At 37.4% G+C, this 22,227-nt stretch overlaps 3 protein-coding genes across 3 annotated transcripts; all 3 read left to right on the forward strand.

The window, feature by feature from the left end:
- Nucleotides 1–7,753: 7,753 nt before the first annotated feature.
- On the forward strand, nt 7,754–9,674 carry LOC137744923 (probable WRKY transcription factor 17). The gene is made up of 3 exons (XM_068484743.1): nt 7,754–8,644; nt 9,052–9,177; nt 9,294–9,674. The coding sequence occupies exons 1-3, from the start codon at nt 7,896–7,898 to the stop codon at nt 9,442–9,444; spliced, it is 1,026 nt and encodes a 341-aa protein (XP_068340844.1). The 5' UTR covers nt 7,754–7,895; the 3' UTR covers nt 9,445–9,674.
- Nucleotides 9,675–12,289: 2,615 nt separating this feature from the next.
- On the forward strand, nt 12,290–15,815 carry LOC137714953 (probable LRR receptor-like serine/threonine-protein kinase At3g47570). The gene is made up of 2 exons (XM_068454132.1): nt 12,290–15,173; nt 15,298–15,815. The coding sequence occupies exons 1-2, from the start codon at nt 12,488–12,490 to the stop codon at nt 15,663–15,665; spliced, it is 3,054 nt and encodes a 1,017-aa protein (XP_068310233.1). The 5' UTR covers nt 12,290–12,487; the 3' UTR covers nt 15,666–15,815.
- Nucleotides 15,816–17,646: 1,831 nt separating this feature from the next.
- Nucleotides 17,647–21,045, forward strand: LOC137743129 (exocyst complex component EXO70A1-like). Its single transcript, XM_068483032.1, has 2 exons — nt 17,647–18,080; nt 18,413–21,045. The coding sequence occupies exon 2, from the start codon at nt 18,420–18,422 to the stop codon at nt 20,451–20,453; it is 2,034 nt and encodes a 677-aa protein (XP_068339133.1). The 5' UTR covers nt 17,647–18,080; nt 18,413–18,419; the 3' UTR covers nt 20,454–21,045.
- The last annotated feature ends 1,182 nt before the right edge of the window (nt 21,046–22,227 follow it).

Here is a 22,227-nt window from a genome sequence, read left to right on the forward strand (position 1 = left end):
ATCTTTAATAGGCTTAAGCCTAATGTGCCCATATCGGATCACCTAACCCTTACACAATCCCGCCTAAGATGCTAGACACAATTGTGATCACGTGATGAGGGCATTATCATTTCGACCACCCTACGCGCCATGTAGCATGGGCTTAGAAATTCATGGTCCCACCATTTATATCCTAAATAATCAACCTTGTGTCAATAAATGACATAGAAATAGAAGAAAATTAGGTGTAACTAAGGTATTCTCAAGCTCTTCTTGTCTTCATTCTAACATACACAATGCAATATTTACATATATTTAATACAATTACTATCTGACGGTCATATATATAATTAACGTGACATAAGTGATTGTGTTTAACACAATCACCATTTGACCATCTAGACGATGATTGTACCACACACATACAAATATTGCAGTCAAATCCCAATATTTATGTCCTATGAATTTGGTTATTTTACAAAATCCATTTTAGTCAAGATACCAGAGTCCAATGGTAAGGGTAGATAGAATTATAGATAAGAGTAGAGTCATTAGTCAAACAGTCCATTACAACCAAGAAAATATCCATTCCGGCCCTCTTAACGAGCAAAAAAAATCAGTTTGAGACTAAAATAAAGGATTATGGAGTGCTTATTCCACTAATGGCCAGCTTTCACAAGGTGGTGAGGTTTGTCACAAAAATTATACAATATGATGCCGATCTAGAGAATTCAACGCCTACCAAGATGCTAAGAATCATATATTATTGTATAATTTGCACGACAATCAAATGTTATTTAAATTAATATATATCGACATGTTAAATGTCTTGAATCAATAAAAAAAAATCAATATTTAATTCAATGTCCAATTCTGTGTGAACTATAATTCATATAAAAAATATAAACTCAAAGAATCAACTAGGATGTATTGACTCGTAATTATATTATTTATACAAAAGTCACATTGCTAGTTGGATGCTATCTTCAAGTACTCCAAAGATAAAGGTTAAGAAGATTATTTTAAAAGTCGAACTCTTCATAAATTTTCTATCATCTAATTTTTTTTGACATACCATTTTATAATATTAGCACGAATGTTAACATTAAATATGAGGTACATGAAGAATTTTACTTCGAGAGTTTCCTAACCCTTATAATCTATGGAAAAACCTTGTTATAATATATTATTATCCAAGACAACCCATTTTGTTTGACTTTTCTTTTCCTTCCCTTAAAATTATGGTATGGCGAATAAAATTATGGCACTATTACGTGTGCACTATCTCTTCGAGTGTGAGGAGCATCAAATATTGAAGAGATAAGAATTTGGGATTTTTTTTATTTTTTTATTTTTTTATACTAGCAAAGAATCAAATCCTTTGCATATCAAACGTGTCCGCACTGAATAATTTTTTTTTTTTTTTTGGGTCGTCTTAATTGAATAATTTATATGCAAAAGTCAAATACAAGATGATCGATTCTCATTGAGGTTGAAGATATTTTTTGGAGTTAATATGACATTAACTTTACTTCAAATGTTACTACTCATTTAGAGATTGTTTGTAAGTGATTTCAAATGACTGAAAATACTTTTGGTAATATTGATTTTGGATTTCAAAAGCACATTAAGTATTTTTTGGAAGAAACACCAAATATATGTTTTTTGCATAAAGCACTTACTGTGTTTTTCTATGATCCGCTTGGATTTCTACTAAGGATTAATTTCAAAAATATTTTCACCAAAAACACCTTCAGTCATTTTAAAAGCAATTCGAAACGATCACTAAATACACTCACAAATAAATTTCATAAAAGAATATTATATCTATATTTATTTTTAGGCTTGTTATATTAACACTCTATGTATTGTTGAATACACCCTACATACTTACTACACCTCATATTTGCGTTTTCAATTAAAATTTATCTTAATACACCCCATATAATTCATCATGATACCCTCACACCCTACACTCTCAACATACACTTTGTATTTTCTACACCCCATATTTTCTACATACACTTCACACTTTTCACACTTAGGTGCAAGTGAAAGATCATGGAAGTATCCTTCTTGTTCCAAGATCATGATCTGTGTGCAGAGAGACATATGGAGAGAACCAGAAGGTATGTCTAGCTCTTGGATGCCTATATTGCTTTAATAAACAGCTCACAAGAGACAAACGGAGCAGAACTAATTCGGTATTGTACAAGGTTGTTTAAATGCTAACAGTGCTTATTCATCACATAATTCAATGGTCATCCCTGGAAACATTTGAGTTAAATGTAATTCATGTTTATCGTTTATTCAAGTAGCTGAGAGGTGTTCCTTGAACGATGAAACTTCAAACAGATAGGGCAATCCAACTGATCAAAGGACATTTGTTGATGCACAAAATCGGCGAGGACTTTGGTATAACAGAAAGTGTGAGGTTTATGACCTTCGCTAGGTTGCTCTGGTCATTAGTGTGGATAAGTATGTAAATGAATAGAGATAGGGAAGCAAACAACACAAGATGTACGTGGTTCACCCAGATTGGCTACGTCCACGGAGTAGAGGAGTTCTCATTAGTTGTGAAGGGTTTACACAAATACATAGGTTCAAGCTCTCTTTTAGTGAGTTCTAGTGAATAGTTTAGTACAAATAACATTAGGGATTATTGTGGGAGAATGATCCACTTTTACAGAAGAGAGTTTCTAACTTTGTTCTGACATTGACACGTGTCGTGTTGTGATTGGCCTCTGATATCGACACGTGTTGCGCTGTGATTGGCCTCTAATACCGACATGTGTCGTGTTGTGATTGGCCTCCTGGTTGGAGAAAAAGTCTTGTGGGTCCTTGACGGTATGATGTTGACCGGTGCTTAGTAGTTTCGGGATTGGTCAAGTATGGTACAAACAACGTTGAAGATTCAAATCAAAACGAACCCTAATAACATATCTCGGAAGAATGTAGCAATATATAGTGGTCTTGGACTTGGCTCTCCATCTTCATCTTTGGAGAACAGCCCTGAGGAAAGTAAGGAGATGATACCTCAATCTCAAGTGATTGTGGATGACTCTCCCACTAACATTATTTAAGTAAAATATTTTAGTGCAGTTTCTATTGCTGCAAATGAACCTAAAATGATATGTTGCATTGATGGGCGTTGTTTATGTTTTGTAACAAGTTATGACTTCCTTCCATGTTCCTGGAGATGCATTAATATCATCACTTCATGGCAGTTTTCTTTGATTAATAAGAAAGTGAGAGCTTTACCAACAAAAGCTAGCGCCTTCATCTAAGGGTCGTCAAGAATATTCATCTTTTTCAGAGAGTAAAAGAAGATAAATAATCTTGGGATATTGTTGACCTTAAAAATTACAAAGCCTACGTGGTGCGTAAGCCGAGTAACTAATAAGCTAACTACGTCATTCGGTTGAATACGGGGCGTGCCAACTCGTCGGCGGAGCTCGGCCGAGGAGTAAAATTTGTTGATGTTACGTTGAGCGCGTTGCTGACTTCTTTATCTTGCGACTGCGGCCGAGGAAGGAACAAATCTTGGCTTTTGGATTCTCAAGCCTGGAGACAAGGCTGCTAGTTCTGCGAAGTTCACAAATCGTCGACGTCGGATTCGGTCACAATGATTATATTTGTGAGAGTATAAGCACATTGAATCGACACCAGACTGTACAGACATAAGTATTCAAATGTGATGTATGTCTTGATGGTGAATGTGGTTCGGCTGTCAGAATGTCGAACTCTGAAACTCACTTATGAGTATCCAATTATAAAATCACTCGGCGTTCAATGCGCCGAATGTCGTAACTCGTAACACCTTACTTCGCCAAGAAGGCTAATAAGATGACTTCTGCTAATAAGGATTCGGAAACCCTTCTCGACCGAGACTTTGATAGGTAATCAGTCGCCCTCGACGCAGTGCTATTTATTCAAACTGAAAGTGCTCCTCAGTCGGTTGATTTTACAGCAGCAGTGCTATTTATCCAAACTGAAGGTGTTCGCTGGTTGCCTTCACAGTGCTGTTTATCCAAACTGAAGATGTGTCGGCAGGGAAAAGAAAATCAAAGATCTCAAGATGTTTGAGAGGTTTTGTGTAAGGCAATTATGTGTTGAATTGAAGGGCCCTTTTTCCGTTGCCATTGCATCTGTATTTATAGGAACGAACTGCCTCTCCCTCAAGTTATAGCCGCATCACACGATTCTTGGAATATTACTCCAGGTAAAATAATCATCACTTAATCACGCTGATTATCCTATACGCGCAATTGCATTAGGATAATTGTCCCTCATCACTCATCGGCCAACTAGAAGTCATCACATGCATCATCATAGAATTCTAAATTGCACAGAACCATAGATAGTCATTATCATCACCTCCACACGTTAGCCAAAGATAGAATCCTAATAGAACTCTTTACTTGGTGCATGCAAAATTAAAAACCGCCACCTCATCCTCCATTGATAGTGATAATCCATGTGCATAGCAAGCCTATATGTCTTTGGCTAATCCCAAAAACCATTCTGACCACATCACCATTTCAATTTCATCTTTATCCCATGCATAGATTAATTGCATAAAATTAATCCAGTAGTAGATGCATTGCCGTATGTCGAATATCTCCAATTAATTTGAATTGTAGGTTAGAGATATTATTTGCATCACGTTTAACAAGAGAAAAACCAAGATAATTCACTATTAAAAAATAATCATTATGATTAATAATCATAATATTAAAATCATAATATTATCTCTTAACAATAAAATTATCTTAATTTCTTCATATATATGACGGTGTGAAGCTATGGTCATTCAATGGTCTTGATTGCACGGGTCGATGGTGTAAATTTGGGTCCAAACAGATATATAAGTTAAAATGATTTGGAGTGTACTTTTTTTTTTTTTTTTAAGGTTGAAATTATCATTGTGTAGTAGGTTAAATAAGTTATCTAGTATTAAATTTAATGTGAGATGTACTCAACAATATATGAGGTGCTAATAAAAAAACCCTATTTTTATTGATTTTCCATCAATATCCATTGCATTGTATGATAACTCAAGAAGGGTGCTTATTTAGATTTTGTATGATAAGATCAATATCTTAGAGGCCCTACATATTGGAGACCATATCAATCAATCGTGATGAACTAAAAAAACATATACCCATCACATGATATATTTCTGGCATGGACCCTTGAAATTGTATATACACTGCGTATGAATTATTTATAGATATCAGTTTTCTATGGTGTGGGAGTGTCACATGATTGGTTTTGGACCATAGTACTTATTTTTTCTTGTGTGAACATAAGAATTTAATGCGAATATATAGATTAATCAATAGACGCTAGCAAAATTTCAATACAATATACTAAAATGAGCACGCATGGAATTATACATGTACAAGTAGTTAGTCAATTTTTTTTATACAACGATATTTGACATTAAAGAGTAGTGAATTTGGCTAAGCGACTTAATTTAGTATCAAATCATTATCTACTGAAGTTTAAAATGAGATTTATAAACCTCAGTATCAAAATGTTTCTCAAATGGAGCAAAAAATAATTATCAGAGAAAGAAGAGTAAAAGTCAATGAAATAAGGCCTAGTTTTAGCTACACCTCATGAAACTCCATTTTAATCTCATTTTACTCATGTAACTCAAGTGTTGCAACTTTACTCCTTGAAACTTAAAATTCGTTTCACTTTGACTTGTGGACTCTCTCTTCTCCTTAAAACTTATAGGTCATCTCCTAATACATATGTGAGACCCAACACCCAATAAGACTATACCACATGTGTGAAAATTTGATTATAAATCTCCATTATGCGTTAAAATTCAACAATTAGAGAATGTTAAGTTTAAAAGGAATTGAAGACAAATAAAATAAAAAAGATATTGACTAACGTAGCGCACCTAAATCAATCCCACATAAGAAATTAACATATATAAGGCAATGTGGAACGAATTTTGAGTTTTATATAGACGATTTTCGAATTTCAGATAGTAAAATGAGATCAAAATCGAATTCCAAGAGCAAAATAGAATGAATTTTGAGTTTTAAGAAGTAAAATAATGACTTTTGAATTACACAAAATAAAGTTAGATTAAAATTGAATTCTAAAAGACGTAACTAAAATTAAGCCATAAAAAAGAACTCAATGGAGTTTTCACGGAAAAAATAAAACTACTTGAAGTATTCGTCAACTCCTATACCATGCTTTGACCAAAAGAAATAAAAAAAAACTCCTATCCCTTGATTAAAACGTTAGACAGTTCAAAGAATAATGGGACGTGTAAAATACGAAATACCAGCAAAACAATTTTTATAAGAAAAGAAAACGATTAGTCAATGATTTTAAATAAAAGAGAAATATAATCTCCACGTGGTATTTGGTTCAAATTCCCGCTCCCTTAAGTTATGATCATAACTAAATATGAGTTTGTGATTATAACTTTGATGGGATGTCTATTTAATTAAAAATAATAATATGATTACAAGTGGTCGCAGGTTCAATTTCTCGTCCTTTTAAATTATGTTCTTTTGTGGGATGTCTTTTGCAACTTCCAAGTTGTACTATTTAGGCATCAATATTTTTATGTTTGCATAATTTTGCAAAATATGTTGAATTCTTGGTCAAATCAACTATTTGAAGTAAATTGATTAGTGTTGGCTCAAGTTTTACCAATTCAAGGCACTAACAACATAAACATGTTATTCATTTTCCAAGAGTTGGACAATTAAGCTTTGATTGGTTTGACTTGAATATGCATATGGTCTAAAGTTTCTAGTAGGTACTTATGAATGGATCCCAAAAATGTAACTATGTTATGATGTCACAATCACACATGTAATAAGCTTGACAGTATAATTAATGTCCTAAATTACAACTATTAGGTTGGTACTATTTGCTCACCCTCTTTCTTTTCTTCCGTTAAATTAATAAACATGATATGTGGCTGTAAGAGAAATAAGACCTAACCGGATAAATGATTCTCTTTTTGGTACAAATCCGGATAACCCTTACGATAAAAATTGAGCGTACAATTGTTTCAAACATGAAGAGTTTTTGTCAGTTTCTATTTGCATAAAGACCTTTTGTAAAGTCTTAAACATTGTGAATAGAAATATACCAATAACAGTTATTACTTATAAAGAAAGTTATGAAATTTAAAGACTCCAATAAAATCAAAGTATTGACTTTATTTGTTATGGAAGACTTTTGAAGCATTCAAACATTGGGATTACACGTTTCATCTTCAAATCAACCAAACAGTACAAACTTTAGAAATGAATTTTCTTAAAATGAGATTCTCTATAATTCTTAATTATTTTAAGTTTTTTGCACATCGGTTTTTTTTATTTGGACAAATAATATTATGTACCTTGAAAAGAAGAAGTGGACTTAATATTACAATAAACTAGCAATAATATTGTTCAAATTCGTCAATATTAATAAGAAAAATATGCCAAGAACATTTAATGAGAAATAATTGATATAAAATCTGATTTTTAAAAGAATCTCCTTAATATTTTATGGCACAAACTTTATTTAACTCCAAACACTGTCAACCTTGGCCGTGGTTATTTTGGCCATCACGAGAAAATATAATACATAACAGTTTATAGTTGTCGATGACACGGCCACGCTGACATTTCCTCCCTCCCTCCCCACTCCCGGCCCCAAGTGTGTAGAAAATTGTTTAGTTTAATCAAATATCATCCCAATAGAAATCTTCAAACCCCCCTCAGCCGTCCGATCTAAATAGCACTTTGACTCTCCCACCCTCCGCCTTTTATATGATCCCCACACCCCTCAACACCCAACCTCCCTCACCCCAAATCTCAATTCCTCGCATGTCCTCTTGAGAGACCTCCCAACCTCGCCGGCCGGAGATTCTCGAAACCCTAACGATGACGTTGGAGCTGATGAACTTCCCGAAGATGGAGGATCAGAAGGCCATACAGGAAGCGGCATCGCAAGGATTGCAGAGCATGGAGCACCTGATCCGATTCCTCTCTTATCAGCAGCAACAGTCAAACAACCAATCGGCCCGCGTCGACTGTACGGACATCACCGATCACACCGTTTCCAAGTTCAAGAAGGTCATCTCCCTCCTCAATCGGACCGGCCACGCCCGGTTCCGACGCGGTCCGGTTCAGCCGATTCAGCCGGTTCACTTCCCCACTTCTGACCCCTTGTCTTCACAAACACTCAACTTAGCTTCGGCTCTAAATCTTACTCCGACTCCGGCGCCCGCTCCAGTGACTGTTCCGGCTATCATCCCTCCGACTCCGATCGAGTCGAGTTTCGTCCAATCCCACCCACACAGCATGACGCTCGACTTCACGAGGCCCAACGCCTTCGCGTCGAACCCGAAGAGCGCGGAGATTGAGTTCGCGAAGGAGAGCTTCAGTGTCTCGTCGAGCTCGTCGTTCATGTCGTCGGCGATCACCGGAGACGGCAGCGTTTCGAACGGGAAGCTCGGATCGTCGATCTTCTTGGCCCCCGCCCCGGCCGTTTCCGGTGCGAAGCCTCCCCTCTCCACGGCGCCATTTAAGAAGAGGTGCCACGAGCACGACCACTCCGACGACACGTCGTGCAAGTTTTCCGGCTCGGGATCTGCTTCCGGCTCCGGCAACTGCCATTGCTCCAAGAGAAGGTACGTGTAATTCATTACCCGCGCATTTTAGTTTACACTTCCTCTCTCCATCTAAAATACGCCTCTCGCACGGTTACTGAGACGATAGGATTTGGCTGGTTTTTCCATTTGTCTCAACGAACCACGAGAAAATTGGTTGGACTATCCGAGGAAGCGAGTTGACTCGGACGACTCAACTCGGTTTTATTTAGTGGACCCGGCCCGTATATGGGTCAACGGTTTAAGTTGCTGGGCCTTTAATGGTCGTAGCACGCGTTGACGCTGATAGGATAAGATGGGCCTGGCGTATTGTTTTTCTCCGCGCGTGGGATTATTTAATTTTGACCGACGACTAAAGCCCCCTAAAATATTTTTTATATCTGAAATTTTAATAAATTAATAAATTGTCGTAATATTTGGTAATTCAGGAAAAATCGGGTGAAGAAAACGATTCGTGTGCCGGCGATAAGTTCAAAAATCGCGGATATTCCAGCGGACGAGTACTCCTGGAGAAAGTACGGTCAGAAGCCGATCAAGGGCTCACCTTACCCAAGGTACTTAATTTAAATCCGAGCCGTTGATTTGTAATCAAATGAAAAACCGTGAGGTGATATATGATCGGACGGTGAGAATTGAATCTGACGTTTGCTTAATTGTTTTTGTTGAACAGGGGATATTACAAGTGCAGTACGGTAAGAGGGTGCCCGGCGAGGAAACACGTGGAGCGCGCTCCGGATGATCCGGCGATGCTGATCGTAACGTACGAAGGGGAGCACCGGCATGCGCGGGAGAACGTGGGGTTGGTGTTTGAGTCAACGTGAGTGAAAGTGGGTAGAAAGAACAGAAAAGTGGGTAGAAAGAGGGATTTGTTACAGTAGTTTGAAGTAGTTGAAAAGAAGGTGGTGGAACTGGAATGGATGTAATTTTTTATTTTATTTTTAAATCTTGTAGTTTAATTAAGTGGATAATGGGAAACAAATTGAGGGAAGAATCTCAATCTGTCTCAGCCGTGTTTAATTTAACTAATTTTACTTTTTTCCAAATTATTTAATTAATTTTATTGTATTTCATTTGGTGGGAAACTGGAAATATTATTTATTTTATTGGTTAATTACACTAATATCTTTCGAAGCTTATGGAGTTTTTCCAAGTCTCTTTTTACATTTAAACATTACGCTAAAAAAATTTCAAATATTAAGTTCCTTTAATGCAACTTTTTAGTAAAATATTTGCTCATAAATTTACTAATTTATTCTTATTAATTGCTTGAAACTAATTAAATAACTTTATAATTATTTATAAAGATTATAAAACATTAAACACTTAAAAAATAACAATACGGAAGCGATCCGAACATCAACCCAAGGGTTTTGATATTGTAGTTTTAATTTTACTGTTGATTCATCGGGGATCGGGGCCGTCTCAATGAAGCTCTTGAGTTTGTGGTCCTCGTTTTTCATTTGAGCTGTCGTATTTTAATTCATGATTTGTTTATGGGTTATAAAAGTCAAAAAAGTTGATACGTAATTAGAGGGAATCTTGATGACTTAATTGAAATGGGGGACAGTTGGTGTTACAAGTCAAAAGCTCCCGTACCTTCCAAAGAAATTTTATTATTGTGGGAGGTAGTCATGAAGGCACTAAACTTTCGGATTATGTTGAAGTATAGAACGTGTTATTCAAGATTCATTTATTCCTTGATGTTCATCGTTTGAAATCATAGTTTGCTTTTTCCTTGATTAAGTTAGTACACATTGACGATTACATTATCACGTAGTGTTAATGGATCGGTTTTTTCGCCTCTAGCGACTTTTTTCGTCGGTTTGTTTTGAGCGATTTTGTCTTAGTTGTTTAGAGTTGAACGCAAACTTTTACCATTTAACTATTTGAGTCGTAAACTCATTAAAATTAGAACGTAACTTGGTTGTTGAAAAATCAGCAGCAGTTCCTACTCCTCACCAATCACAGATGGAGCATGAATTACTGCTGATTTTTCAACAACCAAGTTCTTTCCTTAAAATTATGCTTGAACGCAGTGACTTGCCCTTGCCCACCACAAAGAATTAAAGAAAGATGTTTTGGATGAAGAATCGGAGTAAAGCAAAGAGAAGGCTAAAGTTCATGATCACAAATATATTCAATTTGATTTCGTGCAAGTGTTTAACCGTAGTTTTCGAAGGGACCAAATTGGCAACCGAATCGCCAAAGGTGGTTTGGTTTGGTTTCATAAACAAATTAATTTTGCCATGTGAAATATCAACCTAAACCATCTAATTGTTGCGATTGATTTTTTTCGCGTTTTATTTAATATTTTGTCCACCCTAGGAGGTTTGAAGAGGCCATTTGAGAAGAATAGTGTCTATTTATATTGACGATGGGTTAAATAGAAGTTGAAGCTTGTTACTGAAGCTGGGCTATATTCATGCTGGAAAAAAGAGCTGCATCGCAGGCTACCAAATGGATGAAGATTAAGAAACATCTTGGGCATCATTTGGACTTCATCTAAATTAACATGACACGTGTCTTCTCAAGATGATGCGTAATGAAAGTTTGAAGCGAAGGTTAAGGGGTGCGACCGTAACTTTGAAAATTGCAAGGGTGGATTGCCTCCGGTGAATAAGGTGTTCATTTTCGATCTACTACGCTTCAGGTTCAAACAATCTTCCTTCTTTCAAGTAGATTAGAATAGTAATACCACAAGTAATTAAAAAAATAAAAATGATTGAGAAAATGTTTTTGAGGATGAGTTGATTCTTGATTCATGCCAATGGTGGAGCTTTTGTTGCTTATGTACTGAAATGAATGGTTTCTCCTATACATTTTCTTATAAAATAATTAAATGTGGATCTTGAAACACAAAATTGAGTGGCTGAAGAAGCTGTCAAATGAGCCTAGCCTTGTAGCGTGGGCTTGTAATTAAGCAAAATATTAAAGTAATTAGTTGTATACAAAATTAAATCAAAATAGTGAGATATTCATTATCATCTCATACTAAACTCGAGCCCTCAGGTTAGTACAAGTATGGTACACCTATCTCTGATAGGTGCATAGCAAACCACAATTGTTGCTCAAATTAACCAAAAAAAAAAAAAAAAAAAAAAGTTCTCAAACAATGTTTGAGCTTTGCTAAATACAGTTAAAAACGAGTACATGTATGATATATTCCTTTTTTTTTATTATTATTTAAGAAAGAACTTCGAAGGTGTAGAAGTAAATGCTTGTAACAGTTTGAATTATACAACCTTTGTTCAATTAATTGCAACCATGCATTTCACCTTCAATCACACAACTATGTATCAATCAATCGCAACAAGAAAGTCAAAAATATTAGGTTGAGGAATTGATAGGTCAAGTCTATGCCTTGAAGACAACGAACAAGCAGCAATCCTTGACTACATTCTCATTTTTTACAAAATTTTAACGAAACATTTTCGGTACTGTTCACTTTAACGAAAAATCACATTTTTATATTAAAAAGTTAATTCTGATAGTATTCACTTCACTCTTTATTTTGTCTTTATCATTAAAACTCAAAATTTTCTAATCATTTTTATTAGTTTTCCTCATTTTTTACCTTATAGATTGACGAGGTCAGTTTTTCATGCCTCAAAACGAAACTCACTACCCAATTTCACAACCCACTTCTCAGAAACTCTAATACTGGTTACCCAAACAACTGGAAGCAATCGATCGTCGCCAATTCGACACACTCATTCTTCGTCCTCGAAGAAACACAATTGGAGGTACGTACGTAGTTTATCAGACCAAAATTTGTAACACATGTTATGTTTTAACTAAACTGTAGATACGTGGTAGGGATATAGTTCCAACTCAAGTCTTTTCTCGAACTTGGGAGCTCAAAATATGGGAGTGCTGGCTGTGAGATTGATCTTAGTATATACAATTTTGAATGCATTTCTGTGCTGCTTGGAAGGAAATGAGAGAGATCAGCTTGCATTACTAGCCATCAAAGCTCAAATACAGCAAGACCCTCATCAAGTGTTGAGTTCTTGGAACGAATCCGTTCACTTTTGCAAGTGGTACGGTGTAACTTGCAGTCGAAGACATCGTGAGAGGGTCACCGTGCTCAACTTAGGGTCCCAAAACCTGGAGGGTTCCGTATCTCCCCACATTGGAAACCTAAGCTTCCTAAGGGAACTCCGCCTCGGAAACAATAGCTTTACACATCAAATCCCTGCTGAAATCGGGCGGTTGCATAGGTTGCAAGTATTACTTCTACACAACAACAGACTCAGTGGCCCTATTCCGACCAACATATCCAATTGCTTCAACCTCATCACTATTCATTTTGGTTACAATAACTTAGTGGGTAAAATTCCTTCACAAATCGGCTCATTGTCCAAGCTTCAAACACTTGTTTTAGAGTTTAATTGCTTAACCGGAGAGATCCCTCCTTCCTTGGGAAACCTTTCTGCTCTTGAGATGCTTGCTGCATATAATAACAGCTTGTCCGGAAGCATCCCTAGTTCTTTAGGCCAATTGAAAAAACTAACCTTCTTTTCGTTGGATTTGAATCGATTGTCTGGCATGATCCCTCCTTCCATCTACAACCTCTCTAGTATTGTTACGTTTTCTATGTCGATAAACCAAATTCAAGGGAGTCTTCCCTCAAACTTGGGAATAACTCTTCCCAATCTCCAAAACTTTCACATTTTTACAAACCAATTTACCGGAGGAATTCCCATGTCAATATCCAACATCACAAGTCTGGCCAGATTCATTGTTGCAGAGAACAATCTATCCGGGCCAGTTCCGAGTTTGCGAAACCTTCATAACCTCCAACACTTCGCCATTAACCAAAACAATCTTGGAAGTCGTGGTTACAGTGACTTGAGTTTTATCTCAGACTTGATAAATGCCACAGAGTTAGGGCACTTGTTTTTAGGCACCAACGATTTTGGTGGGACTCTTCCCTCATCAATTTCCAATCTCACAACAAAGCTTAAAATGTTTGGGGTGCAAGAAAACCAACTAAATGGAAACATTCCATTTGGGTTTGGGAACCTGATCAGCTTGGAAGCATTGAGTTTGAGGAATAACCACTTCACAGGTAACATCCCCAATGACATTGGAAGGTTATCTAGTCTAGGGTTATTGCCTCTTGGGAAAAACGCATTATCCGGGAGCATTCCTTCCTCTCTAGGAAATTTAACCATGCTAACCACGCTCCAATTGCAAGGAAATAACCTTAATGGCAGCATCCCTCGGAGCCTAGGGGAATGCCGTCAGCTGGTCCAATTGAATCTTTCCCGAAATAACCTTGACGGCGTGATACCTGATCCAGTTCTTGGCCTCCCTTCCTTGTCCAAACATTTAGACTTGTCTAAAAACCGTTTTATTGGTTCCCTTCCCATGGAAGTTGGAAAGTTGAAAAGTCTAGGTGTGCTGGATGTTTCTGATAACATGCTATCCGGAGAACTTCCTAGCGCCCTTGGTAGTTGTTTGGGTTTAGAAGTCCTACACTTGCAAGGTAACTACTTCAATGGGACAATACCTTCATCTATGGTTTCACTGAGAGGAGTTCAAGATTTAGACCTTTCTCGCAACAATTTCTCGGGTGAAATTCCACAATTTTTAGAAAGATTTGACTTCCTGAGGAATTTGAACCTGTCTTTCAATGATTTTTGGGGAGCAGTACCAACTCAAGGTGTTTTTAAGAATGCAAGTGCAAGTTCAGTTGTCGGAAACGCCAATCTCTGCGGCGGTGTTGCTGATTTCCATCTGCCCAAGTGCATCTCGAAAAATTCCAAGGGGAGAGGACTGTCCTCTAGATTGAAATTAATACTCTCCATAGTCCCTGCCTTTATAGGAATAGCTATGGTGTTGTTCTTTCTAACTCTCTGTCTGTTAAGGAAGAGAAGCAAAAAAATTGCATTACCGAGCACCAACTTGACGAACTCTATTTTGCAAGTGTCATATAGTACCCTCCTCAAAGCTACCGATGGGTTTTCTTCAACGAATCTGATTGGTTCGGGTAGCTTTGGATCTGTGTACAAAGGAACTCTTGATGCTGCTGACGGATCACCTCAGCTTGTCGCCGTGAAGGTGTTTAACATGTTACACCAAGGAGCTTCTAAGAGCTTCCTAGCCGAATGTGAGGCACTAAAAAATATTAGGCATCGGAATCTTGTCAAGATTATAACAGCATGTTCAAGTGTTGATTTTCACGGTCATGATTTCAAGGCTTTGGTTTACGAGTTCATGGACAATGGAAACTTGGATGAGTGGTTGCATCCAACTTCTGGTACACAAGAGGATACACACGCTCCCAAATATCTGAATGTTATTCAGAGGCTAGACGTTGCGATTGATGTTGCTTGTGCGTTGGACTATCTTCACAATCATTGTGAGACGCCAATTGTTCATTGTGACCTCAAACCAAGTAATGTTCTGTTGGATAACGATTTGACTGCGCATGTTTCCGACTTTGGACTAGCAAGATTTGTCTTAAAACCAACTGATAACGCGCCAACAAATCATCAAACAAGTTCAATTGGGATAAGAGGATCAGTTGGTTATGCTGCTCCAGGTAAATATTCTCATCCCTTGTGCTTCACAGTTCCCTTCACTTCTTTCTTACTCTAAAGTAACTCAAAGAGAGCTATTCTATTTACATTTGAAGTGATAATTTGTGATGTCTGATTGAATTGTAGAGTATGGTATGGGAAGTGAGGTTTCAACATACGGAGATGTCTACAGCTTTGGCATTCTTTTATTAGAGATGTTCACTGGGAAGAGACCTACCGACAACATGTTTAGTGACGGCTTCAACCTTCATAACTTTGTGAAGACGGCTTACCTGGAGCGAGCTACAGAGATTGCAGATCTGTTACTTCTTCAAGGAGGTGCCAAGGACACTCCCAACGATCAATGCAGCTCGAGAGCTCAAAAACTCGAGGAGTGCTTGAGTTTAACATTCGGAATTGGGATTGCTTGTTCTGCTGAATCCCCAACAGACCGAAAGGATATCAGTGGCGTCGCATCTGAATTGCGCTCCATTAGGAACAACCTTCCTGCATAAGAAGTTTTGTTTTATATGTTCTGCATGAGATCTGTTGTTAGAGATATTCATAAGGGGTCAAGCTGCTTGAACATATGTTGTGTTTACTTTCATATGAGCTTAGTAAGTTTAATACCTTAAATTATGTATATAGCAAAGTTTCATTAACTGAGAAACAATTTAGTATTAGCTGGTTTTGACTTTGTTGCACGAGCAAGAAGAAGCATAAAATGAGACAGTGCAATTATATGGTTTAGTAAGTTGGCCAGCTAACAGATGCTTGTGTTGAAGGCGGTTGATTGCCCTAGTGGTTAGAATATTTCTCTTCAAACTATTGTGTTCTGCATTGAAATTCTTTCTTGATGTAGAACAAATGTTTGAGTGGATTGAACAGGAAATTGACTGTCAGAAGACAAAAGGATGCAGTGGGAATTTGCAGATTTGGGGTCCGATCTCCAATTTGGGCCATGAAACATTTTCGGAAAGAGAACAGTGTCGTGGTTTTAACACACAACTGCGTAGTGAAATATAATGGATTTTTGTTATCTGAGGTCATTTAGGATTTCAAAACTGCATTTAAATTCCTGTAATAAAAAACGGACCTTTTGAGTTGTCCAAAGGTGTTGTAAATTGCTTGTTTAAGTCGTGCATGTTATCCAATGCACTCATCAATTATTCAAATTATCCTTTTAGATTTTTATCAAACTGGTGGACTCCAATAACTCTGGTTCTTCAAAGATTTACGTTGGTAATCCTTTTACTTCGTGTTGTGTCATTTCTTCTCTATTAAGCCTAGATGACTAGTGTAAAAAATATTGTTTTGTAATAATAATTAGGGGTGTGATATCCACACACCCCTTTTTACTTCTCCCACACCTTTTTGGTTTGCGGCCGTTGGATCGGATGAATTGAAGAAGATCAACGGACATAAATTAACAAGGGGTGTATGAGAAGTAAAAAGAAATGTGTGAATAGCACACCCCTTATAATTATTAAAAAAAAAAAGAACGTTAAAATTGAAAAGACTGTAATGTTTGTAGGTAAACAATACAATTAACGTGTATCACATCTTGTGTATCACATTTTGTGAAAAAATAATCAAACAAGAATTATTACACAAAAATGAATCTTGCAGGAATTTGTAAGTAGCATATTCTATAAGAAGCATTTTGAACAATTTTTCATGTACTAACGTGACAAGAAAAAAAAAGTTGAATATTCTTCATGTCTTTCACATCTAGTACACTTTTCTTGGGTTCTCTCAATTATTATATTTACCATCTATGCGGTGTGGAGGTTGGGTTAATAACCATCCAGCATTAAAACTTATTAAAAAAGATCATTTGAAAGTTTCAAAGATCGTGACCACATGGAAAGATAACACAAAACTTGCACCATAAGAAAAAGAAAATAAGAAAACAATACAATGGAAAGTTTGGACAAATTTCACAATTTCCAACTCCCACCCACTCATATTAAACAAATTTATTCATTTTTATGACATCCATCCCTTTTTAGAAACACGGCATTTAGACACTAAATGGTTAATTACATGTAAAAAATTGTTTTCCGTTACATACAAATTTTAGTCGCATGCATAAGCAAAAGTAAAAATTTAAAAATAAAATAAAAGAGTAACTTATAAGATCACAGAGAGAAAAAGTTTATAGACACTAGTTAAACTGTCATTTGTCTTAATTAATGGAGTATTTTTCATGGCATCCTATTTTATAATTTCATCATGCCCTACCCAACGGATTTGAATCTCATCAGGATTCAAATTGTGAGGAGTCTAATAATCCTCAAATCTTAGTTATTCATCGTACATCATGAGATCAGAAATTATTTGACTTTTTTTTATTAAAAATTAAATATAAATAATACATGACGAAAGATGATCGCATAATGTACAATAATGATTAGGATATAAGGATTCCAGTGATCCCACAAAGTGAATCTCCTACTCTTCCCTACGCAACTAGCCAACTCTCCCCATAAATCAAGAATTAATGATTTCTCAAATCATGTAGAATTTTTAACTTTTGAATGAGTTTGATGCCCTAGGATCCTGTATTTGTGTGCAAAGTGAGTTTTCAACGTTCAGAGAGTGGAAGAAGAGAAGAGGAGGCTGAAAGTTACGGCCTTTAAGCAAAGAAAAAAAAGTAAGCAAATTGCAGAGGAGAGAGAGAGAGAGAGAGAGAGGAGACGGGCTAAAAGCCTAAAACGAGTTTAACAAGGCAAAGAGAGAGAAGGAGGGTTTGAGGTTTTGCCCTACTGTCATGCACTTTGTCATCACTCTCGTCGGATGCGATTTATAGAACTCTGCAAATAGTGGTCTTTCTCTATCATTACATTCCTGATTAGGGCTTCTCTGCGTCACGGGTTCACAAGCCGATTCGACTCGGCCGGGTGAACTGGATCTCTCTCCAACTTCAAGTGAGTATACCTTCTCGTTCGTTCCTTGTATGTCTAAACTCATGAAAATCTGGGTTTGCTTTGCTTTTGCTTTTGCTTTTGTGGGTTCAGTGAGATTTCTCTGTTCTTTCTTAGCTTGTGGGTTTCGATTGGTGAGGACCCAGATGAGATTTTTTCGATAATTCCTAGAGAAATTGAGAAAATTTCACTTTATAAAAGAATATAAGAAAAGCCCAATTTCGATTTTATTGCATTTAGCTGCTTAAAGTTGCTGTTTTCTTTTTGCTCCCATTTTGTGTGAGACTTGTAGTTTTGCAGCTTTTGATTTTTGGGTTTTTTTTGTGTGATATTAGGATTTGAATGGCGCATTCCGTGAATGATAATAGCATTGAGAGTTTGATATCTGCAAGCAAGGCATTGAGGCTAAGCTTACAGAAATCACAGAGCATAGGGTCGGCTCTGGAGAAAGCCGGAAACCGATTTGAAGAGATTAACCACAGATTACCTTCTCTTGAAGCTGCAGTTCGACCCATTCGCGCAGACAAGGAAGCCCTTGCTGCTGTTGGTGGTCATATTAACCGCGCTGTTGGCCCTGCTGCAGCTGTGCTTAAAGTTTTCGATGCTGTTCATGGACTCGAGAAGTCTCTATTGTCAGATCCGCATAGTGATCTGCCTGGTTACTTATCAGTGTTGAAACGTCTGCAAGAGGCTCTGAGATTTCTGGGTGACAATTGTGGATTGGCAATTCAGTGGTTGGAGGATATAGTAGAGTACTTGGAGGATAATGCGGTTGCGGATGAGAGGTACCTTTCAAATTTGAAGAAATCATTGAAAAGTCTCCGAGAAATGCAGAGTGAGGAGGAAAAGGCCAACCTCGATGGAGGGCTTCTGGAGGCTGCTCTGGAAAAATTAGAAAATGAGTTCAGGAGGCTCCTCACAGAACATAGCGTGCCACTTCCAATGTCATCACCTTCATCTCTTGGAGAACAAGCATGCATTGCGCCATCACCGTTACCTGTTCTGGTAATCCAAAAGTTGCAAGCTATACTTGGAAGATTGATTGCTAATAACAGACTTGAGAAGTGTATATCTATTTATGTTGAAGTTCGAAGTTCGAATGTAAGGGCAAGTTTACAAGCTCTCAATTTGGATTACCTTGAGATATCAATTGCAGAGTTTAATGATGTGCAGAGCATAGAGGGATATATATCACAGTGGGGAAAGCATTTGGAGTTTGCGGTGAAACACTTGTTTGAGGCGGAGTATAAGTTGTGTAATGATGTTTTTGAGAGGATTGGATTGGGTGTGTGGATGGGTTGCTTTGCAAAGATAGCTGCTCAGGCTGGTATTCTTGCATTCCTACAATTTGGTAAGACTGTTACAGAGAGCAAAAAAGATCCGATAAAGCTTTTGAAGTTGTTGGACATATTTGCATCTTTAAACAATTTGAGACTGGACTTCAACCGGCTTTTTGGTGGACCAGCATGTCTTGAAATCCAAATCCTGACAAGGGATCTCATTAAGAGTGTCATTGATGGAGCAGCTGAAATTTTCTGGGAGCTTCTTCTTCAGGTGAAACTGCAAAGGCAGAACCCGCCTCCTCAAGATGGGAGTGTTCCGAAATTGGTCAGTTTTATTACGGATTATTGTAATAAACTGCTTGGGGATGATTATAAGCCAATCTTAACTCAGGTTCTCATCATTTATCGAAGTTGGAAGCATGAGAAATTCCAAGAAGGGCTCCTTATAAATGAGGTTTTAGAAATTGTTAAAGCCATTGAGCTAAATTTGGAGGCGTGGATAAAGGCTTATGAGGATACCAGCTTGGCCAACCTTTTTGCAATGAACAACCATTGGCATTTGTACAAGCACCTGAAGGGAACTAAACTGGGGGTTCTGCTGGGGGATGCTTGGTTACGAGAACATGAACAGTACAAAGACTATTATTCCACAGTTTTCTTGAGAGATAGTTGGGGGAAACTTCCGGGTCATTTAAGTAGAGAAGGTCTGATTCTGTTCTCAGGTGGTCGTGCCACTGCCCGTGATCTTGTCAAGAAGAGGCTTAAAAGCTTCAATGAAGCGTTTGATGACATGTATAAGAAGCAATCGAGTTGGATAATGTCAGATAAAGATCTAAGGGAGAAGACCTGCCAGCTCATAGTGCAGGCTGTTGTGCCTGTTTACAGAAGTTACATGCAGAATTATGGGCCCTTGGTCGAGCAAGATGCAAGTTCAAGCAAGTATGCAAAGTACTCTGTGCACACTTTTGAAAAAATGCTCATGTCTCTTTTTCAGCCAAAGCCGGTTAGATATGGCAGTTTCAAGGGTAGGCAAATGAGCGGGAAATTCAATGGAGTAGCAGATCTCCGCCGTACTACCTCTGCGGTTGTGTGATTGTCGAACTATGTGCATTCTAGAATCACATGGCGGGACTATCCTCCCCTCTACATGATTGGCCTTTCATCTTGTATATGACGACATTCTCAGGAGCCTGGAACTGAATACTGCTGTCCCATTGCCTGAGATTCCAAGATATGGCATCCCTGTAACTCATCTGAATGCTATGAAGAGTTGAACACTGTTTCCATTGCGTGCAAGTTCTAGGCCATGGGGTCTCCAATTCCATGCATGATGGTGAACAATTATATAACCCAGTTGGACCCCAGCATAGATAATATATTCAGGTATAGCTATCTTTTTTCTTTGATCTCAGACTCAGTGATTAAGTTATATTAGGTTAGGCAGCCGGAGAAACGTAATAGCTTTGCTAGATTCTGTGTACAATTCTTTCGTATAAAGTGCATCAAAGAGGTCTACCTAGGATTGAATTATTTACTTGTAAGAACATGGGAAAGCTTATAATTTAGGGACCTTCATGAGATGCTAGTTTTTGTGCTCCGAAACGGCATTGTTGAGAACTTTCAAAATGCCTAAGAGCCAAGTGCTGTCGGAATACTGTTGAGAATAAAGTGCCTACTCGTTTTGATGGACCTGTGTACTTTAGCCTTCAGTAATTTGTCAATGGCGCTTCTCTTTTCGTTTCACTTTTCTGCCTTTGATTCCAACTTTTCCGCTTTGACTCGAAACTTTTCTGCTTATGCTCGGTGTATCTGTTCGTTCTTCTTAGACTTGCTGGGCAAGACATGAGTTGCTGTGTGCTCTACAAGTTTTAAGAAAAGAAGAGTAGGTTGGCAAACCTGAGGCATTTGTGTTACAAAGCCCTTTTCTGGATAACAAAACCGGCGGCAGCGTCACTGGCATCTTTATTGTTTTATTCCAGTTGATAAAATCTTGTTCATTTGGCCGGCCATGGTGCAACACTTATACATCGTTTACATGAAAGTCTTAATTGTAGCAGTGGTCCTGAACTCGTACGAATTATATTTGGTACCTCAAACTCCACTTAATGTCGCATAATTGGTCCTTTTGTTGACTCTTGTTAGTTTTTCTGTCAAATACGGGGAGAGGGAGGGAGTTGGAGCTATTAATCAAGTTGAGGGACCAAAATGTAACTCATGCAAAATATGAGGGACCTTTTCTATAATTATGGCAGGAGCACAACGATCTAGCCCAATCGATTTCCTTTCCTTCAGTTATTGCCTTCCCGTATCCTAGTCCATTAATAACAAAACTGATTCTTCACTTTAACCTTTTTTTCCATTCGAACTGCTTTTTTTTTTTTTTTTTTTCTTCATACAAGCGTAAATATTAAGAAATAAGAAAGGGTTTTGTGCTTTTTTACAAGAGGACTCCTCGTCTCTTCCTAGTAAGAAGGTATTGCTGACCTGTAAATCATAGTTTGATACGCATACATAAACGACTCACGTCTCGTAACTTTTCAAACCGAATAATTCCATTAGGGACAAATCAGAAACTATTTCCATTCCAAAAATTCAAACATTTCTGCACAAATGTTTCTTATATGGAGACCAGACCAGGCCCACGGAAGAATTAAAATTTATCATCAATGGAAGTCTGTCCTCTTGGTTTATCTTCTTCCTATTTTTCTCTAATCTCTTGTCAACATAACTAATCATCGAAATTACTTGACGGAAAAGAAACGTAAAGTTATTAACAAACAAGGTTTTACAGTGTCTTACGCTAAACCAAGATTAGTGATGTTAACTACACAAGTTTTCTTGTTTACCTTCTTTAATCTGGCCTGCAT

Source organism: Pyrus communis, chromosome 1, assembly GCF_963583255.1.
Source record: "Pyrus communis chromosome 1, drPyrComm1.1, whole genome shotgun sequence".
Taxonomy (NCBI): Eukaryota; Viridiplantae; Streptophyta; class Magnoliopsida; order Rosales; family Rosaceae; genus Pyrus; species Pyrus communis.

What these genes read in the sequence shown, in the direction of transcription:
- LOC137714953 (XM_068454132.1), top strand. Translation starts at nt 12,488, where the DNA reads ATGGGAGTGCTGGCTGTGAGATTGATCTTAGTATATACAATTTTGAAT. An exon ending in AGTTGGTTATGCTGCTCCAG is followed by an intron (nt 15,174 to 15,297) that starts GTAAATATTCTC and finishes ATTGAATTGTAG; the next exon opens with AGTATGGTATGGGAAGTGAG.
- LOC137743129 (XM_068483032.1), top strand. Translation starts at nt 18,420, where the DNA reads ATGGCGCATTCCGTGAATGATAATAGCATTGAGAGTTTGATATCTGCA.
- LOC137744923 (XM_068484743.1), top strand. Translation starts at nt 7,896, where the DNA reads ATGACGTTGGAGCTGATGAACTTCCCGAAGATGGAGGATCAGAAGGCC. An exon ending in TGCCATTGCTCCAAGAGAAG is followed by an intron (nt 8,645 to 9,051) that starts GTACGTGTAATT and finishes TTGGTAATTCAG; the next exon opens with GAAAAATCGGGTGAAGAAAA. An exon ending in AAGGGCTCACCTTACCCAAG is followed by an intron (nt 9,178 to 9,293) that starts GTACTTAATTTA and finishes TTTGTTGAACAG; the next exon opens with GGGATATTACAAGTGCAGTA.